The sequence below is a fragment of the Malus sylvestris genome, chromosome 15 (assembly GCF_916048215.2).
Source record: "Malus sylvestris chromosome 15, drMalSylv7.2, whole genome shotgun sequence".
NCBI classification, from domain to species: domain Eukaryota; kingdom Viridiplantae; phylum Streptophyta; class Magnoliopsida; order Rosales; family Rosaceae; genus Malus; species Malus sylvestris.
The window spans coordinates 8,379,851-8,407,409 of record NC_062274.1 but is presented as its reverse complement, the minus strand read 5'-3'; the positions used below and the strand labels follow the sequence as shown (position 1 = coordinate 8,407,409).

General features: G+C 39.9%; 2 protein-coding genes, 1 long non-coding RNA gene and 1 pseudogene across 3 annotated transcripts; 3 read left to right on the top strand and 1 right to left on the bottom strand.

Moving 5' to 3' along the window:
• Positions 1-521: 521 nt before the first annotated feature.
• LOC126605158 (uncharacterized) lies at positions 522-2,717 on the top strand (annotated as a pseudogene).
• Positions 2,718-11,062: 8,345 nt separating this feature from the next.
• LOC126605160 (uncharacterized) lies at positions 11,063-12,837 on the bottom strand. Its single transcript, XM_050272523.1, has 3 exons — positions 12,701-12,837; positions 11,482-11,552; positions 11,063-11,362 (listed from the first exon to the last, which is right to left on the bottom strand). Exons 1-3 carry the CDS (start codon positions 12,774-12,776, stop codon positions 11,192-11,194), a joined length of 318 nt encoding a protein of 105 aa, XP_050128480.1. The 5' UTR covers positions 12,777-12,837; the 3' UTR covers positions 11,063-11,191.
• Positions 12,838-14,599: 1,762 nt separating this feature from the next.
• On the top strand, positions 14,600-19,852 carry LOC126601470 (uncharacterized). The gene is made up of 2 exons (XR_007615747.1): positions 14,600-16,842; positions 17,757-19,852. It is a non-coding gene; the product is annotated as an uncharacterized LOC126601470 (long non-coding RNA).
• A 2,758-nt stretch (positions 19,853-22,610) lies between these two features.
• On the top strand, positions 22,611-27,513 carry LOC126601227 (potassium channel AKT1-like). The gene is made up of 12 exons (XM_050267903.1): positions 22,611-23,063; positions 23,530-23,895; positions 24,088-24,145; positions 24,256-24,573; positions 24,746-24,991; positions 25,128-25,226; positions 25,359-25,391; positions 25,487-25,672; positions 25,787-25,981; positions 26,098-26,173; positions 26,295-26,885; positions 27,130-27,513. Exons 1-12 carry the CDS (start codon positions 22,840-22,842, stop codon positions 27,411-27,413), a joined length of 2,676 nt encoding a protein of 891 aa, XP_050123860.1. The 5' UTR covers positions 22,611-22,839; the 3' UTR covers positions 27,414-27,513.
• Positions 27,514-27,559: the final 46 nt, after the last annotated feature.

Below are 27,559 nucleotides of genomic sequence, written 5' to 3'. Positions count from 1 at the left end.
TCGGGGTCACACACTGACCAATTTGGATACAATTTTGAACGTAATGTAGAATAAACATTATAAGGTGAAAATTGGCAAAGTAATACAAGTTGAGGAGATAAATCGGCGAAATTTTTTTTTATATAATAATTAACTTGATTCTATAGAGATAGAGTAGTGCTAAAGATATCAAATTTGGAGACTAAACTTGCAAATGCAAATTAAATGACGTGTCATTAATATGAATGAGGTTTATCAACACTTAAGTAACAAACTAATCATCAACTTCCATATCTTTTGGTCTCCAAAATTTGCTTTACAAATTTAGTTTGTCTAACATTACCCATAGATTAATATTAGGCAGGCAAAATAGTTTGAACTTGGATGGAATGATTCGTTGCTGGCTAACATTATTATAACTTTTAAAGGAACTCTCACTATTTATAGTCGTAGATCAAAATCTAACTGTTTATGTTATTCGGTCAATAGGATCCCGAGGGATTGCCTCGGAGAGGATCCAATTCCAACTTGGATGACAAAACTTCAGTTTACATTAATTCTAACGTTGAGAGTATTATCCCTAATTCCAAACTCCGACATGGATTTGCAAATGGCTTTTCTTACATGCATTGTAATGCTCGTGTAATGCATCTCTAAAGATTTCTGTACCCAACAAAAAGATTAGGGGGAAGGTTTCCATGTCATCCTCTTTACCCTCGTTATTCGCGATTAAATAATCTCGAATGGTTGATTGTTTAAGTCTTATGTGAAGACAAGAAACTTGCTCGCCATCTGTTTGATGTATTGTCTCAATCAAGTCATGGTCCTCTTCTTGTTGCATTTTTAGTTTCCGCGTGCCGAATTGAAGAGTAAATTTGGAGGGATTTTTTTATTTTTATTTTCCCTAGCGAACAATGCCCCGTAGACATATAGACAAGGTTATATACGGCGAAAAGCTTCTAATGGCTAAGCGAAACGGAGCTTAGTATTTGAATGCGCTGCTGTATCATTGCTTTGAAGGAGTTTGGTGAAGAGCCTTTTGACACCACAGTGACATCAGAATGCATTCCGGAAGTTGACGAAATTAACCCAATTGTTGAAAAATGTCGGTTTGATCGATGGAAGGTTTGTTAATTTCAGTGATGGTTCGATTATCATCGACGACCGTCGACCATGTTGAACGCAGAATGCTTACTTTCAAGTCACTTGCCAGGGTCTTTACTGGAGCTCCATTGGTACAGAAAGTGCTGAAGAATCATGTGGTGGCATTGTCAGGAGGTATAATCTATAACCCGTTTGTGTGTTTCGGTACACCTAGTGAAAGGGAGCCCGTGATTGGGAAATCACTCTCCCCAGTAGGACAGTGCGTGTCAAAATATCCCCACAGGTTGCACAACCCCACATAAGGACTGTCGCGCTTGGGGAGGTACTCAATGGATTGAAATCCGAGCTGGATTATTTAGATTATCGTTGCCCAAGCAAAGGGACAAAGATGGGACAGCAGATAGTTTCTAGCGGTCTAAAGTTCTTGGCTGACACATCCACGTCCGTTTCATGTGAGCACGACTTCTCTTCATGGACAAGCCTTTCGCCTGCAAAAGTTATTGACTCTTCTGGTTTGCAAAAATGGGAAGATGTTCTTGAAATGTTCAACGACCTCATTGATTGGTTGAAAAATGAAAGGGAGTTGCTCGTTTCCGTAGCAAAGCTTGAGGTCACGAAAGAGGGGCTTTCTCAAGTCAAGGATGTGCTGACTGATACAAGTACAGGACACAAGGAAGTTCGGCATCAAGAAAGCCTAGTGCAGAAGAAGTTGACGAAGACACTGGGTTATTCATCCAAGTGCTTGTTCGCACTTATGTTATATTAGCTCTATGGGCATGTTAGAGATATTGAAGTGGATGTACGCGGTGGGGTTTATAGCTGTGGTAGTGAGAATGATTTCTGCTTGTGCATGGGAAGGATTGTGACTTCGGATGTGGTATGGAGTGGGGTGAGGCAGTTGGACAGGGCTCTTGGGATTTTCAAGTTTGTGTGGGAAACAGCAGGGGTGAAAGGAGCTTTGCAACTGCAAGGCCATATATGGTGTGTAGGGGCTGAGGCCAGAGTGGTTACGTATAGAGGAAACTCATTTTTTGGTACACGGATTTCGTGTTTAAGCAATGATTGTCTTACAATGTGAGCTCAAATCTCAGAGGCTATTTATGTGATACATTGACCAGTGAAGAATTCATCGAAGTTGGGACTGCTGTAGAGAGACTAGCAAGAATTGGAGAAGTTGCTGCAGCAACTACGATGGGTTTAACTCAGTAAGTTCTAGGAGTTCTTAACATCACTCGACAATAGACAGATGATTGCTTGAATATGTGAAATTGGTCATCTGCAAATGTCAAGGGTTGTGCACAGATGAAATGATGAACAGTTATCATTTCCGTGGTCATGAACAAACTAGAATCCATTAATGATAACAGGTGATGTCAAAAGAAGGCGATTAGACACACTGTTTGAATGGAAGTGATCACAAGGACTGCAGCAACCGCAACAATAGAAAGTAGAGAGCATGGAGATTGAAGGAGTGTTGTTTCAACCATTGCCTTCCACATCTGCGTTATGCATTGATGTGTTTACCAAGATCAGTAAAGGGATTTCTTCGGAACAATTACTTCCCTCGGATTAATAAGGTTTGTTAACCTCGTCCCTGTCAAGCTTTGAGTTTCAACAGTTACATTTTTGAACAAGCAATTCCATATCCTTGCGAGTGATGCTTAAAGCAACATTTTAATAGAAATGTTCACTTGGTGTGGCAAAAAAACAACAAACATGATACAATTGCTCTTCTTTTTCTTTAAACATACAAAGACATAAGCATAGGTCCATGAACATCAAATTGGTACAACATCAGAAGCTACGTACGCATTAATTTAGGAAAGTGATTATTGATTGAATCTAAGGCCTGATGAAAATATAGAAGTGCAGAGGACAAAAGGGTCTGCAGAAATCACCTCCCTTTATTTACAACGCACGCTTCAATGAAAATCATTACAAATAGCCACTGCTTCCCTATCAATTATAAAATCACACTCTTGAATACTTTATATTTTGTTGGAACATTTATTACACTCACTTGAAGGAAACTTGAGATTGCTAAGGCAAACTCTGTACTCTCTCAAAGACTAGGCTAGACTTGTAAGGATACAGCGGAGGAGAGCCTTGCGGTCGTTGATGCTTAAGCAGTAGATTTAACAGAGCACAGAGTTTGTATGAAAGTGAGTACGAGGAGAATAACAGCAGCAACAACAGAAATAATGGACCAAGGCGAGTCAAAATAATATTTTCTCAAAGTTGTCTTCCATTTGTACCATCAAAATTTGCTAACAAAAACCCCAGTCGTAAGGGATTTACAATGACCATCAATATAGTACTTGTTCAGATCTTCACAAACAAGATATCTTCTTGGTATCCCCTCTGGGGTTTTCATCAGACGCTTCATGAGGAAAATATAATTAGATAGGTAATTCTCCTCTTTGCAATGGCATTGTTCAAAACAACGAGATTTCTGAGTTTCCCATTTGTGGTATCGTCTATTGTTAACCTTGGAATTTCTTGTTGTGCTAGGATAGCACCAAACCTTATGGAACCAACTCTTGATAACCCACAGGAAATATATCAAATGAAATGCAAGAACAAAATATTAAAGACACCAAGATTTTAACGAGGTTCCTCAACAGTCAGTGTAATTGGAGTACGTCCTCGGAGCAGTAGGAGCTCACCCAATAATCCACTATCAACCAAATGGGAGTTTACAAAGTGTTGGCAATCTCACAACCCAAATAACCCAATACACCCAATAGCTCTCACACACCACAGAAACAAATAGAGAAAAAAATATAATGAATAATTTCTTCTCTATACATGTAGCTCAAAGCTATTACAACAATAACTATGATGGATGATTGCTAACCAAAAAGAAGAGTACCTTCTTCTTCTTTTCTGCTCTCTGCAGCTCTCTTTGCTCTCTCAAAGATGGACTACTAAAACAGAAAATGGTGCACACTCCTTCCTCTCTCTTTCTCACTTCCGTATGCTAACATTCATCCATCCTAAAACAACTAATAAACAAAACCAAAGTAAAGACATAATGATTACTTTACAAACATCATCATGACTTTCCTTTTTTTCTTTTCAACAAACATAATCATGATGCCTTTCACTTTTTTTTCTTTTGGTTTGTTTATTAGGAAAGGTGATAGCCACTTGGCCACAATTCAACAATCTCCACCTTGGCCAAGTTCCGAAAACGCCATGATAAGCCAACCAACACAATTGACCCAAAAAATCACTCCCAAACACTAGCAAGAGAACAATTCATGCCAAGCCAAATGCTCCAAAAAACTCCTACTGCTCAACGCCTTCTTTATATAGGCATAATGTGAGCCAAGTTCAAACAGTGAACAAACTTGGCTACACCAACAACCTTAGTCAACATATCAGCGGGGTTGTATTTAGTTGGAATCTTCTGGAGAATGATTTCCCCTTCACCAACAATTTCACGAACAAAGTGATAACGCACATCTATGTGCTTGGTCCTCGCATGATGAACCTGATACTTAGCCAAATAAATGGCACGCTGACTATCACAATGTACCTCCACCTGCTTCTGATCAACCCCCAAATCTCTAATCAGCCCATGTATCCAAATGGCCTCTTTTATAGCTTCAGCAACTGCCATATATTCAGCCTCTGTAGTAGACAAGGCAACAGACGACTGCAAAATGGACCTCCAACAAACTGGTCCTTTAGCCATAGTAAACACATAGCATGTAGTAGACTTCCTTCCATCCAGATCACCTGCATAATCTGAATCAACATAACCAACTGCAAAATGACCAATACCAGAGTCATCCCTCTCAAAGCATAAACCAACATCTCGAGTACCATGGAGATACCTCAATATCCACTTAGTTGCTTGCCAATGCTCTTTACCTGGATTATGCATATATCGACTCACCATGCCAACTGCATGAGCAATATCCGGTCTAGAGCATACCATTGCATACATCAAACTACCAACCAAATTTGCATATGGTATACTTTTCATTTGCAGCTTCTCTTTATCATTTTTAGGACATTGTAGAGAACTCAATTTAAAATGAGGAGCCAAAGGGGTACTAACCGGTTTGGTTGAATCATGAACTCCAAACTTCCGAATCAACTTCTCAAGGTATTGTCTTTGATTCAAACTGACCAAACTCTTCTCTCTATCTCTAGTGATCTCCATGCCAAGGATCTTCTTCGCTTCACCAAGATCCTTCATCTCAAACTCATTCTTCATTTGCTTCTTCAATTTTTCAATCTCTTCAACATTCTTTGAGGCAATCAACATATCATCAACATATATCAACAAATAAATGAAAGACCCATCTTGCAACTTCTTGAAGTACACACAATGATCATATTGACTTCTAGAATAATTTTGGCCTCTCATAAATTTATCAAACCTCAAATACCATTGCCTTGGAGATTGCTTCAAGCCATAAAGTGATTTCTTCAATTTGCAAAACAAATTCTCCTTCCCTTTCACTATATACTCATCCGGTTGACACATATAAATCTCTTCATTCAAATCACCATGTAGGAAAGCCGTCTTCACATCAAGTTGCACAAGCTCAAGATTATACTGTGCAACAAGAGCTAACATAATGCGAATTGAGGAGTGTTTCACAACCGGAGAAAAGATTTCATTGTAGTCAATGCCCTCCTTTTGTGCATACCTTTTAGCAACTAATCTTGTTTTGAATCTCACATTGCTTTTCTCATCAGCATCTTCCTTCTTGGCATACACCCATTTGCAACCGATAGCTTTCTTGCCCTTAGGCAATTTAGCTAACTCCCAATTCTTGTTCTTCAAGAGAGAATTCATCTCATCACCCATGGCATTACACCACCTATTCTTCTCCTCACTCTCAATAGCTTCCTCAAAATTGGATGGAATCTCTTCAGTGATAATAGGAAGAGCAAAAGCAACATAATCATTATACCGAGCTGGCTTGGTAATTTGTCTCTTTCCTCTGTTCTTGGCAATAGACTCTTGAGGTGAAACTTGCTCTTCAACTTGAATAGAATCTTCAAGTTCAACTTCTTCAAAATCCTCATGGTCTCCAACTTCTTCACTTGTAGTGGCTTCGACATCAGCGGAAATAGGATTTGAAGTACCAGAGGCAACTTTCTCAAGCTCCACCTGTTGGACATCTTTCACATTCTTCTTAGAGACTTTGTACATACTTTCTTCATCAAATGTCACATCTCTGCTGATTACAAGTTTTTTCATCTCTGGGCACCACAACCTGTAACCTTTGACACCACTACTAAAACCAAGAAAGATAGCCTTTTTGGCTCTAGGATCAAGTTTATTTTCAGTCACATGAAAATAAGCAGGTGAACCAAAAATACGGATATAGTCATAATCAGAAGAAGGTTTTCCAGTCCATACCTCCATTGGTGTCTTACCCTGAACAGCAGCTGAGGGTAACCGGTTGATGATGTGACATGCATAATTAACTGCTTCTGCCCAAAATGACTTGCTTAAACCCGACTGAGACAACATACATCTAACATTCTCAAGCAAGGTTCGATTCAATCTTTCTGCAACTCCATTTTGTTGTGGAGTTCCCCGAACACTAAAATGTCTCACAATTCCTTCCTCTTTGCAAACTTTAAAGAAAGGGTCGGATGTGTATTCACCACCATTATCCGATCTCAAAATCTTAATCTTTCTCCCAGTCTGGTTCTCAACCATTTTCTTCCAACCCAAGAAAATGCTTAACACTTCACTCTTGTGCTTCATAGTGTAGACCCAAGACCTTCTTGAATAATCATCAACAAAGGTCACGAACCAATGTCTACCACTCAAAGAGGGAGTCTTTGTAGGACCCTAAACATCCGAATGCACATAATCAAGAATGCCCTTCGTCTGATGTACATCAGTACCAAACTTCACTCTAGTTTGCTTCCCCAAGACACAATGCTTGCAGAAATCAAGCTTACAAGTTGTGGCACCTTTTAAAAGACCTTGTTTCACAAGCCCTTGTAGAGCTTTCTCACCGGCATGGCCTAATCTCATATGCCACAGTCTAGTAGTATCTGAATCAGATGTGCCTATATTTTCAGAGACTACAGATGCTTCACCCGTCACAGTGCTTCCTTGCAATAAATACAAATGGCCACATCGAGGAGCTTTCATCACAACAAGTGCACCATAAGTAACTTTCAATGTCTGTCAATCTGAATGAAACCTGAAGCCCTTGGATTCCAAAGTACCTAAAGAAATAAGATTTTTCTTCAAATTCGGTACATACCGAACACCTGTTAACTCTTTAACCATGCCATCATGCAACTTTAAACGAACTGTACCAATTCCTTTTGTTGTGCAAGGATTGTCATCTCTCATGAACACAACACCACCATCAAACTCTTTTAAGCTTGAAAACCAATCCTTGTGAGGAGTCATATGATGAGTACAACCCGTATCCAACACCCACTTAGTAGCACAATCAAATGATGAGGAAGTGGTTAAAGCAAAATCAAAAAAATCTGTTTCAACCTCAGCAACATTAGCTTCAGAACTTTCTTTGCCTTTGGTATTCAATTTAGGGCAATCTTTCTTCCAATGGCCTTTATTACGACAAAAGGCACATTCATCCCTTTCCAAAGGTTTTCTACATTTAGAGTTTCCTCTAGGTCGAGACTGTGATTTTTCCCTACTAGAAGATGACTTCCTCTCCGATGATCTACCTCTAACAAATAAAGCTTCAGAGGTACTATCATGATTTTTATCTCTATGCCTCATTTCATAATTCATCAAGGCATTTGACACATCTTCAAATTTCACAGTTTCTTTACCATGCATAATAGTGGTAACAAAATGCTCATAAGAGTCCGGCAAGGAATTCAATAATATTAAGGCCTTATCTTCATCCTTAATATCCTCATCTAAATTTAACAAGTCGGCAATCAACTTATTAAAAGCATCAAGGTGTCTAATCATTTTTGTACCTTCTTTGTATTGAAAGCGGTAGAGCTTTTTCTTCAAGTGTAGCCGGTTCTCTGCACTCTTCGTCATATACTTGTCTTCCAATTTTTTCCACAACACACTTGCTACCGTCTCCCGCATCACAAAATACTTCTGAGTTTTTGCAAGGCACAACCGAATTGAAGAGCAAGCCCATAAATTTAATTTCTCCCATTCTGGCTTCGACATAGCTTCTGGCTTCTCTCCCAAAGCGGCAAGTAGATCTTGTTGAGCCAACACATCGTTGGCCTCACATTGCCACATCCCGAAGTTGTTTGTGCCATCAAACTTTTCCACTTCGAACTTTGCATTTTGCACCGTAGTTCTTGCAAACCCGGAGCTGCTTCCAAAAGGATTCTCATCTTGCCCGTCTGACATCTTTGGCAACTAGACAGTACCCAAGAGCAACCAGTGCTCTGATACCAATTGTTGTGCTAGGATAGCACCAAACCTTATGGAACCAACTCTTGATAACCCACAGGAAATATATCAAATGAAATGCAAGAACAAAATATTAAAGACACCAAGATTTTAACGAGGTTCCTCAACAGTCAGTGTAATTGGAGTATGTCCTCAGAGCAGTAGGAGCTCACTCAATAATCCACTATCAACCAAATGGGAGTTTACAAAGTGTTGGCAATCTCACAACCCAAATAACCCAATACACCCAATAGCTCTCACACACCACAGAAACAAATAGAGAAAGAAATATAATGAATAATTTCTTCTCTATACATGTAGCTCAAAGCTATTACAACAATAACTATGATGGATGATTGCTAACAAAAAAGAAGAGTACCTTCTTCTTCTTTTATGCTCTCAGTTTTCTGCTCTCTGCAGCTCTCTTTGCTCTCTCAAAGATGGACTACTAAAACAGAAAATGGTGCACACTCCTTCCTCTCTCTTTCTCACTTCCGTATGCTAACATTCATCCATCCTAAAACAACTAATAAACAAAACCAAAGTAAAGACATAATGATTACTTTACAAACATCATCATGACTTTCCTTTTTTCTTTTCAACAAACATAATCATGATGCCTTTCACTTTTTTTTCTTTTGGTTTGTTTATTAGGAAAGGTGATGGCCACTTGGCCACAATTCAACATTTCTAGGATCCCGTTGGAGAATTTTATGTCAAATAAATCGCTGCTGTCTTTTCGTACCCTAAACTTGACTTCAACCTGGAGTACTGTCAAGTTGGGTACGGCTGTGGCTTGAGGTACAACTGTGGCTGTGGCGTTGGGTATGGCAGTGGCTTTAGGTACGGCTGTGGTTTTAGGTACCTCTCTAGGTTTTGATTTCAACGGTAGGTAGAGATTTCTTATCAGATCAACAAAATGTTGTACTTCTACCCCAGAAGAACATATTTTGTCAAACTTCTTTTCCCTTGCTATCGATTTCGCTTACAAAAGAAAGGTAGGATATTTCAAGTAATGAAGGCAGATGACGTAAAGACGAAAAAGCTGTGTTGAAAAGTGTAAGATGTGGCCATGGCAGTGAGGTTCTTGGCGGGGATCCTTCCTTCATACGCCGTATTCATTCTCTGGTAGCAATCTAGAGCAGGATGCCCTTGTTTTCCACAAATTTGGCATGTAATCCTTTCACCTGCACTATTGAACTTTTCACCATTGCATGCAAAATTAGGTCTCACATTGTTGTTGTAATGATTGTTGCGGGGATTAACACCTCGCTGGTTTCCAGCAGCACGACCACGATCAGCCGGAACCATTCCTCGTCCATTTCCACGAAGTCGTCCACCACGACCTCTGGCAGTGACAAACGCATTAACAGGAGCAGCCTCCATGAGTGGAGCGGCTTGCTCAGTCATCCTTCTCTCTGTTGTCAGTAAGAGCGCCTCAAGCGTAGGGTACGTGATTGGAGTATCACGTGCCTGAGCAGCGTTCACTGTCATCTCATAAGCAGGCCCAAGATTGTTCAAAATAATCTGGACAAGTTCATCATCATCCACAGGTTTGCCAGCTAGGGCAAGGTTATCAGAAATAGCATTCATCTTATCAAGATAATCAGCAATCGACAAATCACCTTTTTTTGTTTGTATAAGTTCATTCCGTAGAAACAAGATGCGATTCTGAGACGTAGAGGCATAACGTTGCTCAAGAGCCTCCCAGGTAGCACGAGAGGTCCTCTTGCTAGCCACGACCGAGAGCACAGACGGCGTGAGAGAGCCATTAATCCAGCTGAGTATCATTTGGTCGTACTGCACCCATGTTGTGTACACAGGATTGGTATTTGTACTTCCAGGAAGCTGCTTGGGAGAGAAAATAATGGTCCCATCGACGTAACCCATCAGTTCCCGACTCTTGAGAACAGGTAAAATCTGAGCCAACCATAGAGGATAATTGGTACGATCCAGCTTAATATTCACAACTGAGGTCAAGGAAGCGAAGGGGTTCATGGTGGGATTTGTGGGGTTGGAAATGGTGGTTTGGGTTGCAGCACCGTTGCTAGAATCGGCCATGGAAAAAAAAAAAAAGGGATCTGTGTCGTTAGACTGCTAGGGCTCGTATACCATGTAAATCTTAAGAACACTCAAGGTTTCTCTTCAATTGCATAACCCAATCAGTGATGGGCTGCATGTATTTATACTGCATTCCAGATTACATCAGGGAATCGAAATCCCTATTTACAAGGCAATTTGAAATTCAAAAATACAACAGAAAGATCAAACTTTGATTTACACGGAAATAAATATTTGGAAGAGTTTTAAACTAAACTAACTCTTGTTGGATAACAGTTTGACTTGATCACGAACTCTTGAAACCGTACGCAGACTAAGACTTGGTCTAACAGAAAAGAACCTGAAGAATGAAGAATGGCAGCTGATTTTCAAGCAACACCAAGTCTGGACGCACATCCCACACCATCATTGGCTTGTTAAATATGCACTCAGCTTCACCTTGTAATTCTACGAAATAGTACCTCAATAAGAACTCAATGACGAAAGCGGCATCCACTAAAACAATTCTTACAAAGTCATAACTGTCAAACTCAATGGGTTCTGCATAAGAAGCTCGCAACCTTCCCTCTTGGTCCTCTATCATTTGTATATAATCAAAGAAGCTTACCCTGGTTCTACATAGAAAATCTCGCAGGTACCTTATTTTGTGCTCTTCCATGGCTTTTAATAAGTGTCCCAGGCCATGGTGAAGTGGGCCTCGAGGAATGGATCGTTGGGGTTGAAAAGGCACAGGGGAGACGAGTTACGCAACGCCTCGAGGACTGGATCGTAGGGGTTTTCTATGTCATTTTGAGCTTCATCGATTCCTAATATTTTACCGCCTGAGATAATCATCTGCATTAATTCAAATATTTCACTAAGCACACATTCCACTGATACTTGGAGCAAACTTTAGCACGAAAAAAAAAAAAAAAAAATCCCGCCAGATGACTTCGGAGATGAGAATCACTTACGTCATCTTCTTCACCATCTCCGACCAATTCAATTTTTTCCAAATCCATTGGCTCCTCCACGGGTCCGAAGCCTGCAACACACAATCACACCATAAGCTTGATACCATCCATATATTTGGCCAAAGTGGTTAATTGAAAACAAACAAGTTTGCACGGTTAACTTGCTTCTTGTAGACGACTAAGAAAACTCAATACATATTACTTGCTCTCCTCTGATCGACGAAAAGTAAATTTTCTTTGACGATAGCACAATGATAGGCTGGCTATATATAACCATTTTTACTTCAATATGATTTTGCAGAACGTTTTTAATTGGCCATGTTAAATTAATGTCATGATTCACATGTACCTACCCTTATCTTTCCTTGACTATAAAAAAAAGTAGCTGATACTTTTTTTGTTTTTTTTTGTTTTATCAGAAAACCATCTTCATTAAACAACCAGAGGGAGAGGCCCCTACAAAACAAGAGACAAGGCACAGGTGCAAAGTCCCCCCAGTAATACATGTAAAAAAAAAAAGTTTAAAGAGAAAAAAGGTTTAAACAACTCAAACTATACATGCAAGAAATCTCCGCATATTCTAAAAATTAGATAACTTTCATTTTTTATTTTATTTATTTTTAATAAATTGTAAGAGACTTGTTAAATACTTAGATAAGCACACATTATATGCCATTATATGCTTATTCCTCATGTTTTCATTATGTTATATTGCTTCATAACCGCCTAAGTGTTAGGTCTCAACCCACCTCCCGACTAGCACCTAGCGTCTTTTAGAACCTTACCGTCGTCCTATTTTGGAGTAATTATATTCTTAAGATGATGCAATATCTACTTCTATCTATCATCTGAAATTTTCCCGGTTTAATACGAATTTCATATGCTGAAAGGTCTCCATTCTAAAGGTCTCTATCTCTCGGTGGCATGGGATCATAGCCCTCATGACTGCACGAGACAAGGAGGGGGCGGTCAAGTTTTGGGAAGAAAAAGACATGTCAAACGCCACATCATGCAACCTGGGCTGGGGACTGGCGTGTCTCAACTGCTTGAGCAACTTGAAGTCGCAACTTCTGCAATTTAGGGCTTTGGAATCCCGTCATTTTTTTTATAGTCTCACACATATTCATCAACATATAAAATGAACATTAAGCAGAATCATAATTATAGTATTAATGACATAAATTAAATTGAAACCAAATAGATTATGGTTTTGAATTACTTGGATGTTGCTGAAAAAGGTGAAAAGCTTTTGCGGGGTTTCCTTCAGGGATCCTCTCCTTCTCGCAGGGACACATTGTGCTGGTGACGTCCTATGAATCTATTTTAGAAGTGGGTTAGAGAGAGGAGAAAACTGAGAGAAAAAATGGCTCAGGTATATGAGAATTGTGTCCTCACCATTGGCTTTATACCTTTATTTTTACTAATCATGGGTTTTCTTGCCTTGCAAGTAACGCAAACCTATGAAAATTTGATCTTCAAATCCTATTGAGATTTACTTTAAGTTTACACAATCGCATTCCTAATGAATAATTCTATTCACAACAGTATTAACTATTTTATGGTTTTATTTCATGTAGTTGAATCCAGGATTCAAATTTTTAATTGATTTGTAATATTTTTTTAATCTTGTGTTTTATTTTGCTCGGGTCATTTTCCTAACTCGTGTCTTTTTTGTGTGTGTATGTATTGAAGGTGCCGTGATATATAATATCCCGAGCTAGTAAAATGTGCGCCTGGTGAAGATGACAACCCTGAAAAAGATAGAAAGTGCTGGAAATTCTGCATTGCAGATCGCGAGAAAAGAGGCTTTTGCAAAAAAATTAGCTCTGGTCATGTATGCCATTGCTACTATTGAGCTTTTTCCGGCACAAGTACATTGATTTTCTTTCATAATAAATTTTGAATAAATATTGTTAGCATGTGATGGAGGACAGGAGGAAGTTGTTCTTTGTTTGTAGTTTCATCTCCAACATGCATATGTGTTAACACATTATTTTGTTGAATAATATTGCTTTGGTTTCAAAAATAAAAATATTATTGTTATTTGATTGTTGGATTACGCATGCAGGTCTTAAATTCAATCTCCATAATATTAAGGGTGCGCCGTAGCAAAGTTATCTGAACTTTACTCCATGTTTAATTTTTGTCTCTACACTCTTATATTAGTTTCTCTCATCTTCCAACTTAACTCTGCGTTGCACAAATGATCATTTCGTCAAATATATTATCTTTTCCCTTAAATCTAAGGGTATAATGGTCTTTTTAGTTATGAATTGTAGGATTCCCTATGTGAATGATACCTTTTTCTAAGATTAATTTTCCAGCTAAAAAATGGGGGCCAATTGTGATATGCAATTCCCCCCCCCCCCCCCCAAGTGCAACAGGGATATGTAATTTTCTTGTATAATTTAATTGTTTATCATGTGAGTTAGTAACTTGGCAGGCCAATTGTGATATGCAATTCCCTCCCCCCCCCCCCCAAAGTGCAACAGGGATATGTAATTTTCTTGTATAATTTAATTGTTTATCATGTGAGTTAGTAACTTAGTGTTGCCTTCAAATTAAGGAGTCTTGTCTTTTATTGATCTATAATCTAGCTAGTTGTTGATACCTGCACAACTCAACAATTATTGAGTTTAATAATAATATATTAGTACCAAAATAAGATCACCAAAAGTTTCAAATAACATAACAACTTCATCAAAAGTACCACCCTTACCAAAATACAAAGTTTACCCCACAAAATGGGGTACCAACTCTACAACCACACAAGACATGATTCATGTTACAAAAATGAAGTCCGAAAAACAACAGCAATGATCCCCTTGATCATGCCCATTTTTTATCCCGATCATGGTTTCCGTTGTTTTTTCTTTCTTATAAAGGTGGATGTGAAGATGATTTCCCTGCTTCCTTACCTTTTGCAATCGAAGACGGGATATCTTTCTCAGTTGAAACTTAGACATCGCATACATAACAAATTTTTCTATGGTCACCAATACATCCCAAATTCAAATTTAAAGCACACGCGCTGGTTTTTGTGTTGCTTGTTTACCTTTCCCTTTATGTTATCCAACGAAGCATCCTCATCTCCGCTACACCCATTTCGCAAGTTCAGTGCAAATGGAGGCCAAAACGAGTTAGGGGTGAGGATCGGAGATCAAGAAATACCAAAGAGCGACCGTTTTCGTTACCTAGGATCTATCTTGCAAAAGAACGGAGAATTAGATGGAGATCTCAACCATAGAATACAAGCTGGATGGATGAAGTGGAAGAGTGCATCCGGCGTGTTGTGTGACCGCCGTATGCCACTGAAGCTCAAGGGAAAATTTTATAGGACGGCAATAAGGCCGGCAATGCTGTATGGCACAGAATGTTGGGCGGTGAAACATCAACACGTACACAAAATGGGTGTAGCGGAGATGAGGATGCTTCGTTGGATGTGTGGGCACACGAGAAAGGATAAGATTAGGAATGAGGATATCCGGGGTAAAGTAGGAGTAGCCGAAATTGAAGGAAAGATGAGAGAAAATCGGTTACGGTGGTTTGGACATGTGCAAAGAAGGCCTACTGACGCTCCGATTAGAAGATGCGACTATGGGACAGAGGTTCAGGGCCGAAGGGGTAGAGGAAGACCTAGGAAAACTTTGGAAGAGACTCTAAGAAAAGACTTAGCGTACTTGGATCTAACGAAGGACATGACACAGGATCGAGCACAATGGCGTTCTAAGATTCATATAGCCGATCCCACTCAGTGACTTGGATTTTCCAAGTCTCCAACCAAGAAGTTTTCCTCACTCGGGAAATTAAGGGAACACTACCCCAACCTACATGCTCCACTTAGAAAGCTTCAACATACAAGCTTCAACAAAAGAAAATTCAAAGAACTTAGCGAAGAAGGCTTTGGTGTATTTAACACAATACGTTGAAATGAAGGAAAGCTTATTTATTGATATCCCCGATAAGCTACAAATATGTACATATACATGAGTCAAAATAAACACACAAGAGGGAGCCTTCACAAAGGTTGCTTAGGAGAAGTCTCAGCAGTCGGTAGAGCCCCAGAAAGAGAAGGCACCGGAGGGGGATCATTTGGAGCCTCAGTACTGGACAGAACCCTAGAAGGAGGAGGCATCAGAGGTTGATCATTTGGAGCTTCATTACGCGGTACAGCCCCAGAAGACGAAGGCAATAAATTCCTTTGGAACAAACCCACAAATCTCTGATGATCAAGTAAAACCTGACCATCAGTTTCCTTCATCTGGTCAAGCTTCCTCTTCATGTTTGTAGCATAGTCATGTGCGAGCCGGTGCAACTGTTTATTCTCATGCTTGAGCCCTCTAATCTCCTGTTTGAGACTCATCACTTCAGCCGCCAATGATTCAACTTGGCGGGTTCGAGCAAATAGGCGTTGTGCCATATTAGACACAGAACCTGCACACTGAACACTGAGAGCCAGCAAATCCTTAACAGCTAACTCATCAGACCGTTTGGAAAGTAGTCTGTTATCTTTGGGAGTGAGAAGGTTCCTGGCCACCACCGCAGCGGTCATATCATTCTTCATCATGGAATCCCCAACGGTAAGAGGACCAGTTGGGGAGACGAAGGATGGGCGCCATATGTTGTCTGGAGAAGGCGGGGCTGCCTCTTCAACAAGGTTCAAGTCAAAACGACGGTCGGAGGGGCCAGACATTTTCAAAGGTGTTGAAGAGAGAAGAGGTCGGACAAATCAAGATCTTAGAAGTGCAAGAATGAAGCTTCTACTGGTGGAGATTCAAGTGTGCTTTGGAACTTAATGCCAGCCCCTATAAAAATCTGCACTCGACGGAGCTTCAGAAATCAAAGAGGCGCCTGCTCAGAAATCGAAGAGGTGTTTGCTTTCTCAAAAGTTGGGCTGCTTAGAGATCACGAGGGTTGATCTCAGAAATCGAAGAGCCGTTTGCTTTCTCAAAAGTTGGGCTGCTCAAAGACCACGAAGGCCGATCTCAGAAATCGAAGAGGCGCTCACTTTCTCAAAAGCTGGGCTCCCTAGAGACCACGAGGGCCGATCTCAGAAATCGAAGAGGCACCTACTTTTCCAGCCTTGTCAGCACCTGTCACACGCACACTCAGCTTTGCGGAAATTATGGGCATTCTGTCAAAGATTTCTGGGGAAGTAGAAAACACATGAATCTTACTGTTCAATCACCCACTTCCCACACGCAACAATAGCTCATGGGTACCACAGATAACTTTGCCAAAGTTCTCTGCCAAAGTTGAGCACGTGAAGCTTGCAGCTCCCACTACATCGCTCTGACCAAGAAGGGTAAAAGAATAGCAAAGAAACAGCACTAACAAAGTTTAGACCCATAAATTTTGAAGGTCTAGCAACCATATTATTACCCACAAGGGTAAAGGAACAGTACCACTGCTGGATAATTGGAAAGTCCATGTATGTCAACCTCTGTGCTTCGTGGCAAGGTAGACTAGCAAACATGCCCAACCTTTATTCACATTCGAGAAAACACTCCCAATAAGATTGCTTGCTCCAAAATCGAAGAGGCACCGTCCTCCGAATCTAAAGAGCCAGACTCCCAACATGACTACTTTCTTAAAAATCGAAGAGAGTGTAAAGGAACAGTACCATTGCTGGATAATTGGAAAGTCCCTGTGTGTCAACCTCTGTGCTTCGTGGCAAGGTAGACTAGCAAACATGCCCAACATTTACTCACATTCGAGAAAACACTCCCAACAAGATTGCTTGCTCCAAAATCGAAGAGGCACCGCCCTCCGAATCTCGAGAGCCACTCTCCCAACATGATTACTTTCTCAAAAATCGAAGAGACACTGCTCCCCGAATCTCGAGAGCCAGACCCCCAGCATGATTGCTTTCTCAAAAATCGGTGAGGCACCGTTCTCCGAATCAATCGAAGAGGCGCTCGCTTTCTCAAAAGCTGGGCTGCTCAGAGACCACGAGGGCCGATCTCAGAAATCAAAGAGGCACCTACTTTTCTAGCCTTGTCAGCACCTGTCACACGCACACTCAGCTTTGCAGAAATTATGGGCATTCTGTCGAAGACTTCTGGTGAAGTAGAAAGCACATGAATCTTACTGTTCAATCACCCACTTCCCACACGCAACAATAACTCATGGGTACCACAGATCACTTTGCCAAAGTTCTCTGCCAAAGTTGAGCACGTGAAGCTTGCAGCTCCCACTACATCGCTCTGACCAAGAAAGGTAAAAGAATAGCAAAGAAACAGCACTAACAAAGTTTAGACACATAAATTTTGAAGGTCTAGCTACCATATTATTACCCACAAGGGTAAAGGAACAGTACCACTGCTGGATAATTGGAAAGTCCCTGTGTGTCAACCTCTGTGCTTCGTGGCAAGGTAGACTAGCAAACATGCCCAACCTTTACTCACATTAGAGAAAACAGTCCCAACAAGATTGCTTGCTCCAAAATCGAAGAGGCACCGTCCTCCGAATCTCGAGAGCCAGACTCCCAACATGACTACTTTCTCAAAATCGAAGAGAGGGTAAAGGAACAGTACCATTGCTGGATAATTGGAAAGTCCCTATGTGTCAACCTTTGTGCTTCGTGGCAAGGTAGACTAGCAAACATGTCCAACCTTTACTCACATTCGAGACAACACTCCCAACAAGATTGCTTGCTCCAAAATCGAAGAGGCACGGCCCTCCGAATCTCGAGAGCCAGACTCCCAACATGATTACTTCCTCAAAAATCGAAGAGACACTGCTCTCCGAATCTCGAGAGTCAGACCCCCAACATGATTGCTTTCTCAAAAATCGAAGAGGCATCGTTCTCCGAATCTCGAGAGCCAGATACCACAGACCACTTTTTCAAAGTGCTCTGACAGAGTTAAAACATGTGAAACTGGCAGCTCCCACTACCGTGCTATGACCAAGCAGGGTAAAGGAATAGCATTACTACTTGTTGTTAGGGAGACTCCTATATATGTCGACCTCCATCCCCAACGGACAGGCAGACCTGCAAAAATGCTCAACCCTTCATCATATCTGAGAGGGCACTCCCAACAAAGCCTTTCGAAATATTCAGCTTTCTTTCCCCCCGATAATACCTCTGCAAACAAGCTATACTAGAGCAAGAATATCTCATATCATCAGGGTTAAAAGCAAGAGTATCCCATATCATGCTTTTTCCCTGTTTTTTCTTTTGGCCTTGTTTTTACCTGCAAGACAAGGAGAAAGAGAGCAATCAGTCAGCACTTGGAATCAAGCTTCCAGCCAGGAACTGACTGCCTGGAACCCCTTACCTGATTACTTACCTGGCATTGCTCTCGAGTACTCATCTTCAACATCTTATGTTTCCAGGGAAGATTCCGCATCTGCTTGAGGAACAGATAGGGCAAGTGCGAAGGATACAAGGAAGCATGTGGAGACAAGCGTAACAGCACACGTGCCGATACATCCATTACTCTGTCAAAAGCAAAAGTATCCCATATCAGCAGGGTGGAACGTACTCTAGATTTGATGGACTTGTTTTGACCCTCAAATTCTTCAGTCGGCCTTATACTCTGGAGGAAACCAGAAAACCCTCCATCTCAGTTCAAGAATAAGCCTGTGGAAAGTTACTTCTTCAAAAGCAAAAGTATCTCATATCATCTCTTCTCATTTTTCTTCTCTTTATCCTTCATGCTGCTGCAAGATGGGGAGAAGGTGAACAATCAGTCGGAGCTCTGATTGCTTACCTTGTCTGTCACCTCTTTCAGCAGACCCCCTAGCTCGGCGACTTGGGGGACTCCTACTACATGGTTTGTATCGCGCTTGACCAAGCCTGAAACTACAAGTAAGCTTCAAGTGAAATTGATACATTACCTTGTGCATCTCCACCAGTTAAAGATACCACCCCTGGATGGAGGAAGAGTACTTCCAGAGAAGATGCCACATCTACCTATGAGACAGATAAGGCAAGTCAAGACGACACCACACTCCGATACTTAGAAGTTTCGTGATTACGAGATCATTCTCCCACAATATTTCCTAATGTCATTTGTACTAAATCATTCACTCGTACTCACTAAAGGAGAGCTTGAACCTATGTACTTGTGTAAACCCTTCACAATTAATGAGAACTCTTCTATTCCGTGGACGTAGCCAATCTGGGTGAACCACGTACATCTTGTGTTTACTTTCCTATCTCTATCCATTTATATACTTATCCACACTAATGACCGGAGCAATCTAGCGAAGATCACAAAAAGCGACCGTTTTCGTTACCTATGATCTATCTTGCAAGAGAACGGAGAATTAGATGGAGATCTCAACCATAGAATACGAGCTGGATGGAAAGAGTGCATCCGGCGTGTTGTGTGACCGTCGTAGGCCACTGAAGCTCAAGGGAAAATTTTATAGGACGTCAATAAGGCCAGCGATGTTGTATGGCAGAGAATGTTGGGTGGTGAAGCATCAACACGTACACAAAATGGGTGTAGCGGAGATGAGGATGCTTCGTGGGATGTGTGGGCACACGAGAAAGGATAAGATTGGGAATGAGGATATCCGAGGTACAGTAGGAGTAGCCGAAATTGTAGGAAAGATGAGAGAAAATCGGCTCTGGTGATTTGGACATGTGCAAAGAAGGCCGACTGACGCTCCGGTTCGAAGATGTGACTACGGGACAGAGGTTCAGGGCCGAAGGGGTAGAGGAAGACCTAGGAAAACTTTGGAAGAGACTCTAAGAAAAGACTTAGAGTACTTGGATCTAACGGAGGACATGACACAAAACCGAGCGCAATGGCGTTCTAGGATTCATATAGCCGACCCCACTTAGTGGGAAAAGGCTTTGTTGTTGTTGTTGTTGTTGTTGAAGTATTATTACGCTCCAAAAATCTCATTCTACACTCTTCGTGTAGTTTTTCTTTCCAAATATATAAAGTTTGGAGTATAGAATAAGATTTTTGGAGTGCCAATAACAATTATCTTTTTTATTTACTCATTTTGTTTTCTTATCCACAAGATGTGACCCGGTGAAGCATTCAAACTTGTTATCATTTCTAATTTTGAGAGGAGAAACATCGCTGGACTAATATGCTACTTGGTAATTATCGCTTAGATGCTGGTTTTATGCAAGTCTAAGATTATGTCATTTTTTAACAGATTAAATTACGTCATTTTGGGCTTTCATTTGTTTATTATTAACATTAAATTTTCCAAACGACGGCCTTTGAAACACTAACACAAGATGAACCAAAGGCTGATGATCTTGTACTTTTTTCTTTCTTTTTTATTTTTTTTTATTTTATACTTTCAAACCACCAAGACTTATTCACATTCTTCTCTTTCAGACCAAGCCACTTGTTTGGATTCTATGTGTTTTCTCTTTAGTACTTGAATTGAAAAGTTGAAATCAACCATTCTTTAGATCTGTTAAACTTAAATCCAATTTCTTATTTGAAATCGTTCATATTCGATGTCTGCCTGGCTCATGTAATTAAGATCACTGGATGTAATTAAGATCACTGCTTTAAACCAAAAAGAACGGTGAAATTGACATACCATCGTTGCATTGGTTCACATTCAAAATTCAGATTCTTATTCCTTTACATGTAGAGCAACTATATGTATTATTTATATACTTCTCCAATCGCATTTAAGAATTTTTTTTTTTTTTTAGTGTGATGATTATATCGCCACGTAATATTGCTAATTCATGCAAGTATTATAATTTTTAAAAATAACCATAATCTTGACCGTAAATGAATACATTTCAGAAAAAATAAAATAAATATGTATATGAAAGTAAATATGATTTTAAATTATGGAGATCTTTGTTAAATGTATAAGTCGTTTTTGTATGAATTTCTTCTCGGTGCTTGATTATCCGCAAACTAAATCAAAATTCATGAAATTTACAAGCATTATCTAGCCTTGGAAGGGTCAACTACATTTCGTATACTCTATGTTTTGGCGTTGTAACTTTTTTTTTTCAAAAAAAAAAAATTGGCAAGAAGCCACGGCCGAAACCATGAACCAAAATAAGGGGGCCACAAATTGTACCACAAAGTATGAAATAACATGAAATTGTGCCAATTGCATAATAGTTTTTAAGAAGAATAGTGTTATCCACACATTCATTTTTACCTTTTATACAATCATGTTAATTTTCTGTTATTGATCTTCTTCAATTCATTCGATTCGACAGTCGAAAATTGAGAGGAGTGTGTGAGAAGTAAAAATTAATGTGTAGATAGCACTACCCGTTTAGAAATAGGAGGCAAAGCGCAGGCCCAAACTAGGGTAACTATAAAGAATATATGTTTTAGAATGTAATTTGTTTACACATAATCTCCATATTGATGAGAGGACCATTCGTTCACTGTCACTCCATATATCTAAAACTAAGATGTTAAGGTTTTCTTTCAAAAAGTTTTTAGTTGTTATCAAATGAAAGCTTAGACGTGGAGCTTCAATTGAGAGGTCATATAATGTTATTAAGCCACGTGTTATAATATAGATTCACAACAAAATTATATCATAATATTACATATAATACATGTGGCACTATAGCGTTCACATCAAAAAATTACCCATTCGTTATAGACAATGACAAAGAAACGTGTGAAACATAGTAGTGGTATGTAAATCAGTAAATGTACGATGAATTAGTTTAGATTCAATCCATAATTACTGTTAGTACTACGGAATAGTCTAATGATAATTAGGATATGAATTTGAAAATGGACTTGGATTGTCTGCCCTCCTAGTTGTGGTGCCCTTCCATGTCCTCTTATTTTGTGCGGTCACGGTTAAGCCACGTTAATATTTTATATTATTTTTTTATAAAAATAATAAAACAAAAAGAAATAGTAATATAAAATGTTGGCGTGGCTTTACCGTGATTACAAAAACAGGAGGGCACGGAGAGGGTACCAAAATTGGAGGGCAGACAATCCAAGTCGTTTGAAAATTCCTAATTATGGTTGAGTAGTTAGGTTTTGTCTCACACTGTTTCACGCACCACCACATCATCAAAGTTGGCCTTTGATCTGTATTGGTCCTTGAGCCGGCGTAGTGTAACGTTTGTACACACTACAACACACAAGAGTCTCTCCCTTCACGTAACGTCCGGGAAAAAGAGAATACAAATCACAGAGAAAGCGAGAGAGAGAGAGAGAGGGGCAGGGAGAGTGAGCTAGCAGCTTCCTTCCTTTGCTTCTCTCTTTTTCTTTCGGTGGTGGGTCTTCACTTTTGTCCAACATTGCTGACACCAAGGAGGAGAACTTTTGCGTTAAATCTTAGAGAGAGAGAGAGAGAGAGAGAGAGAGAAAGACAGGAAAAGTGAGTTTCTAGAGAGAGAAACATGGAAGATGATGCCTGCTGATCGGAGTGGTAATGATGAGGAAGGGATCAATGTCAATGTCGATGTTAATATGCGGGCAGGGGTATGGCGGAGTAGAACAGGAGAAGGCGGAACAAATGTCGAGGGAAGACAGCAGCCATGCCAGCCAGTTTAGCCTCAGTAATGGCATTTTGCCGTCTCTTGGTGCCACTGCTCGAAACCGTCCCAAACACAAGCTCCACCGCTTTATCATCTCCCCATTTAATTATTATTACAAGTGATAATCAATCTCTCGAGAAATTTGTCGATTTTTTCTGGTTGGTTTTGCATGTCAGTGCGTGTTCTCAATTGGGGTGATTTATTTTGATTCGATATGAATTGCATGTGGCAAGTTTTAAATTTAGAATGTATTTGAATATCTTTGGTGGTGTTTGTGCACATGTATGGCGGCATAAGATCACAAACAATTTATTGCCCAGTTTGGTTCTTCTTTTAATGATGTTTCAATCGTTCATGGGTTTTTTTTGTTTTGTTTTATTTTGGGGACTTTAATTTTCTAATTGTAGCTCCATTATTGGTTTAATTAATAATTGCGTAATGTGAGTTACGTCAGTTGGTCAAGCTATATACTTTGCACTTGAGTTTGATCCCTTCTCAATTTAGAATATCGTCCTACCAAAAAAAACAAAAAAAAAACATAATTCAAGTATAACATTTGGTCTTGGTTTTTAATTAATTTGCAGACTTTGGCAGTCATTTCTTATATTGCTGGTTTTCTACACTGCTTGGGTGTGTCCCTTTGAATTTGGATTCTTGGACAGAGCAAAAGGACCTCTTGCCATAGCTGATAATGTTGTCAATGCACTTTTCGCTATCGACATTGTATTGACATTCTTTATAGCCTACCTTGATAAAACTACTTATCTCCTCATTGACAACCACAAGATCATTGCTCTGAGATATGCCAAAACCTGGCTGGCCTTTGACATCATCTCCACAATCCCTTGGGAACTTGCTCAGCGTGTTCTGCCTCCTCCTCTGGAGACTTATGGATACTTCAATATCCTCCGCTTTTGGCGTCTCCGAAGATTCAGTGCAATGATTTCCAGGTACAAATTACATAAATGGAAGTTCCCTTCACAGCAGTCTTATTATATATATGCATTTATTTATGAATTCCGAACTGAATTCAGTTCGAAGTCAGCTTAATCCAAAGGCAATGCAGATTATATTTTTCATGTTCATTACAGGATCTGATCATTAAGCTCTCATGTTATTTTACATTTTCTCTGATATTCTAGATTGGAGAAGGACAGGAACTATAGCTACTTTTGGGTTCGATACTGCAAACTTATTTTCGTGAGTACTTTTCGACTAATATCTGGTCATTTTTTTTAATAGAGAGAGCTGATTGTCTAATATAACTGATGTGTATAATCATGATCATCAGGCTTTTGATGTGCTTATAGGTTACTCTCCTCACAGTTCATTGCGCCGGCTGCTTCTTCTATTTCCTTGCTGTGCATTATCCTAACCCAAGAAGGACATGGTTTGGGCTTATCGTAGAAAACTTTCAACAATTGAGTTTATGGGACCGGTACGTGACCTCAATGTACTGGTCCATAATCACCCTAACAACCACCGGCTATGGTGATTTTCATCCTGTAAATTCACAGGAGATGACATTCAATATCTTCTATATGCTCTTCAATGTTGGGTTGCAAGCTTACCTGATCGGAAACATGACCAACTTGATTGTCCATGGAACTGCTCGAACTAGACAATTTGTAAGTTCAATTCTTTGTTTTCACACTAATATTATAATTCTTACTACTAAATTATGTAAATTTTAACTTAAGAATTGTAGCTATTAACTTCGTTGTTCTGACAAGTGTGCAAGTAATAGTGGTTTTCATGTTTTGGTTTCCTGTTTTTTTGGGCTTGTTTTTTGGACTGTAGAGAGATAGTATTCAAGCTGCGACAAGTTTTGCACATAGGAACCAAATACCTGATCACCTGCACGAGCAGATGCTTGCTCATTTGTGTTTGAAGTACAGAACGAATTCAGAAGGGCTGCAGCAGCAAGAGGCTCTCGATGCGCTCCCTAAAGCCATTCGATGTAGCATCTCTCACTATCTCTTCTATCCACTCGTTGATAGTGTCTACTTGTTCCAGGGTGTATCAAGAGACCTCCTTTTCCAATTGGTAATTATTAAGATAACACTATTTTGTACTAATTGGCGGTGTTTGATACACCGCAATGTCATTCTAGTTTCTTCTGCAATCTTATATGTAAGAAGCCAATTTTGTTTAACTTCTATTTTCGTGGTTGAATTTTAAGGTCTCCGAGATGAAGGCTGAATATTTTCCTCCAAAAGAAGATGTAATCTTGCAGAATGAAGCACCCACTGACATGTATATCGTGGCTACTGGCTCTGTGGTAAGAATCAGAAACACAGCATTCACGCGACTCACTCTTTGCGCTTGAATCACAAGGCACCTATTGCCTTTCTTTTACTCTTCGGTTTTTTATTTGGAAAACTAGCTTCTGATTCCTGCAACTTGCTAACAGGAACTTATTATGCATAGGAATGGAGCAACACCGGCAAGTTTAAGGATAATCTTTGTTCAACGTGTCTTCTAAAACATAAACTTGGTGCTTTGTCTATGACTAATGGACTTCTTGTTGAATGACTGCAGGTTGTTCATGAAGCAAAGACAGGAGACGTTGTTGGTGAAATAGGTGTGCTTTGTTACAGGCCTCAAATGGTCACAGTTAGGACGAAAGGACTCTCCCAGCTTCTGCGTTTGAACCGTACAGCTTTCTTAAATCTTGTTCAAGCAAATGTTGGAGATGGAACGATAATCATGAACAATTTTCTTAAGGTATGTAAGTTACTTTAGTCATTTTTTGGTAGTCTTTAATATTTGGGAATCAGCATTTCGATAACAGTTTTTTGCAGTCTTTCTTATGCATGTGCATATATGTTGTTGATGCAGCATTTGAAAGAAATGAAGAATCCGCTGGCAGAAGGAATTTTGAGGGACATAGAGCATGTGCTGGCTAGCGGTAAAATGGATCTGCCTCTTAGTTTATGCTTTGCTGCACAGAGAGGTGATGATTTGTTGCTGCATCGGTTGCTCAGGAGGGGTTCAGATCCAAACGAGATGGACAATAATGGACGAACAGCTATGGTGCGCATACCCTATCTTTATATGCGCAAACAGACACCATTTTGTCCCCTATAGCCTTTGAATTTGCGACTTTGGTGCTTACTTTGTGTGTGTTTTTTTCCTTTTTGTTTCAACAGCACATTGCAGCATCTAATGGAAATGAACACTGCGCCCTTTTACTCCTAGAGTATGAAGCAGATCCCAATATACAAGGTATGGACATGTTCTCTTGTCAGACAGTCTGGTGTGCTATGCTTCTATTTAGGTGAACTTTTATATGAAATATGGTGTGAGAACATTACGCTGAACCAATTGTTCATTACTTTGCATGCAGATTCGGAAGGAAATGTTCCTATATGGGAAGCAATATCAGGGAAGCATGAGTCTTTGATTAAACTTCTCTTAGACAACGGAGCGAAGATAAATTCTGGCAATGTGGGAAATTTTGCTTGTGCTGCTGTTGAGCAAAACAACTTGGAGCTGCTTAAAGACATTGTCACGTATAACGGTGATGTAACACTGCCCAAGAGCAATGGGACTGCAGCGCTTCACACGGCGGTATGTGAAGGAAATGTAGAGATGGTTAAGTTCCTCTTGGAACAAGGAGCTGAGGCTGACAAGCCGGATGGCTATGGATGGACTCCTAGGGCTTTGGCAGAGCATCAGGGACATGAAGAAATAATGGAACTGTTTCAGCACAAATGGGAGAGTAATAAACCAACCAAGAAACCAACTGTTGTTCCTATGCCAAAGGATCTGATACCATCACGCCCTGGGAAGTTCAGGAGTGAGCCTACATTACCTCCCTACGCACGGGATGGCAGGCCATCTTACTCAGATATGACATCAGAAAATACTCGTAGAATGGATAAAATCTTTCGCAATTCACTGTTTGGTTTCATGTCAGCTGCCAATACTAATACTGGTAAGCATATATCTTCAATTTTCTCTGTAAATTCTTAGTAAGATGCTATAATTTCCTGTTCTTATTTTTCTATTCGAAAAGCACTCACATACTGTTTCATAGGGATCCCCAGAAAATCATGAGTAAAAAAGCCCCGAGTGCATCATTACTCGACCTACTAGAAATGGAGGCCTTTCACCGTACATTAATTTTTCGAACACTAGGTGATGAACAGTTTTGACAAGGTGAATTTGAAAACATGCAGGTGAGAAAGATAGAGACATTGTCGCATCTACAGGCAGTTTGGCAAGGAGCACGAGTAGGAACAGCTATCCGGCCAGAGTGACACTTAGCTGCCCGAAAAAAGGCCAAACTGCTGCAAAGCTTGTGCTTCTGCCTGACTCCCTTCAACAACTACTTGACCTTGGTGCCAAGAAATTCCAGTTTACAGCCACCAAAGTTTTAACCGAAGACGGAGCTGAAGTAGAAGATGTAGAGCTTGTTAGAGACGGTGATCATCTTGTTCTTGCTGGTGATTCTGAGAAATAACGATGCAGAAGGCCAGAAAATTATACCCCAGATGGCATGTCTATAACTATTATCATAATTATGTAACAAAAATTATTAATAATTAAGTATACAGTCATTTGAAAAGAAAAAAAAATTCACCAGGTTCAGTTCACTTGAAGGAAATT

Coding starts and splice junctions, on each gene's coding strand:
- LOC126601227 (XM_050267903.1), top strand. CDS start 22,840: ATGATGAGGAAGGGATCAATGTCAATGTCGATGTTAATATGCGGGCAG. Junction 24,574..24,745: donor CTGCTCGAACTAGACAATTT/GTAAGTTCAATT, acceptor TTTGGACTGTAG/AGAGATAGTATTCAAGCTGC. Junction 25,982..26,097: donor ATAATGGACGAACAGCTATG/GTGCGCATACCC, acceptor TTGTTTCAACAG/CACATTGCAGCATCTAATGG.
- LOC126605160 (XM_050272523.1), bottom strand. CDS start 12,776: ATGTGTCCCTGCGAGAAGGAGAGGATCCCTGAAGGAAACCCCGCAAAA. Junction 11,553..12,700: donor CCTTTTTCAGCAACATCCAA/GTAATTCAAAAC, acceptor TGTGTGTTGCAG/GCTTCGGACCCGTGGAGGAG. Junction 11,363..11,481: donor GAGATGGTGAAGAAGATGAC/GTAAGTGATTCT, acceptor GAATTAATGCAG/ATGATTATCTCAGGCGGTAA.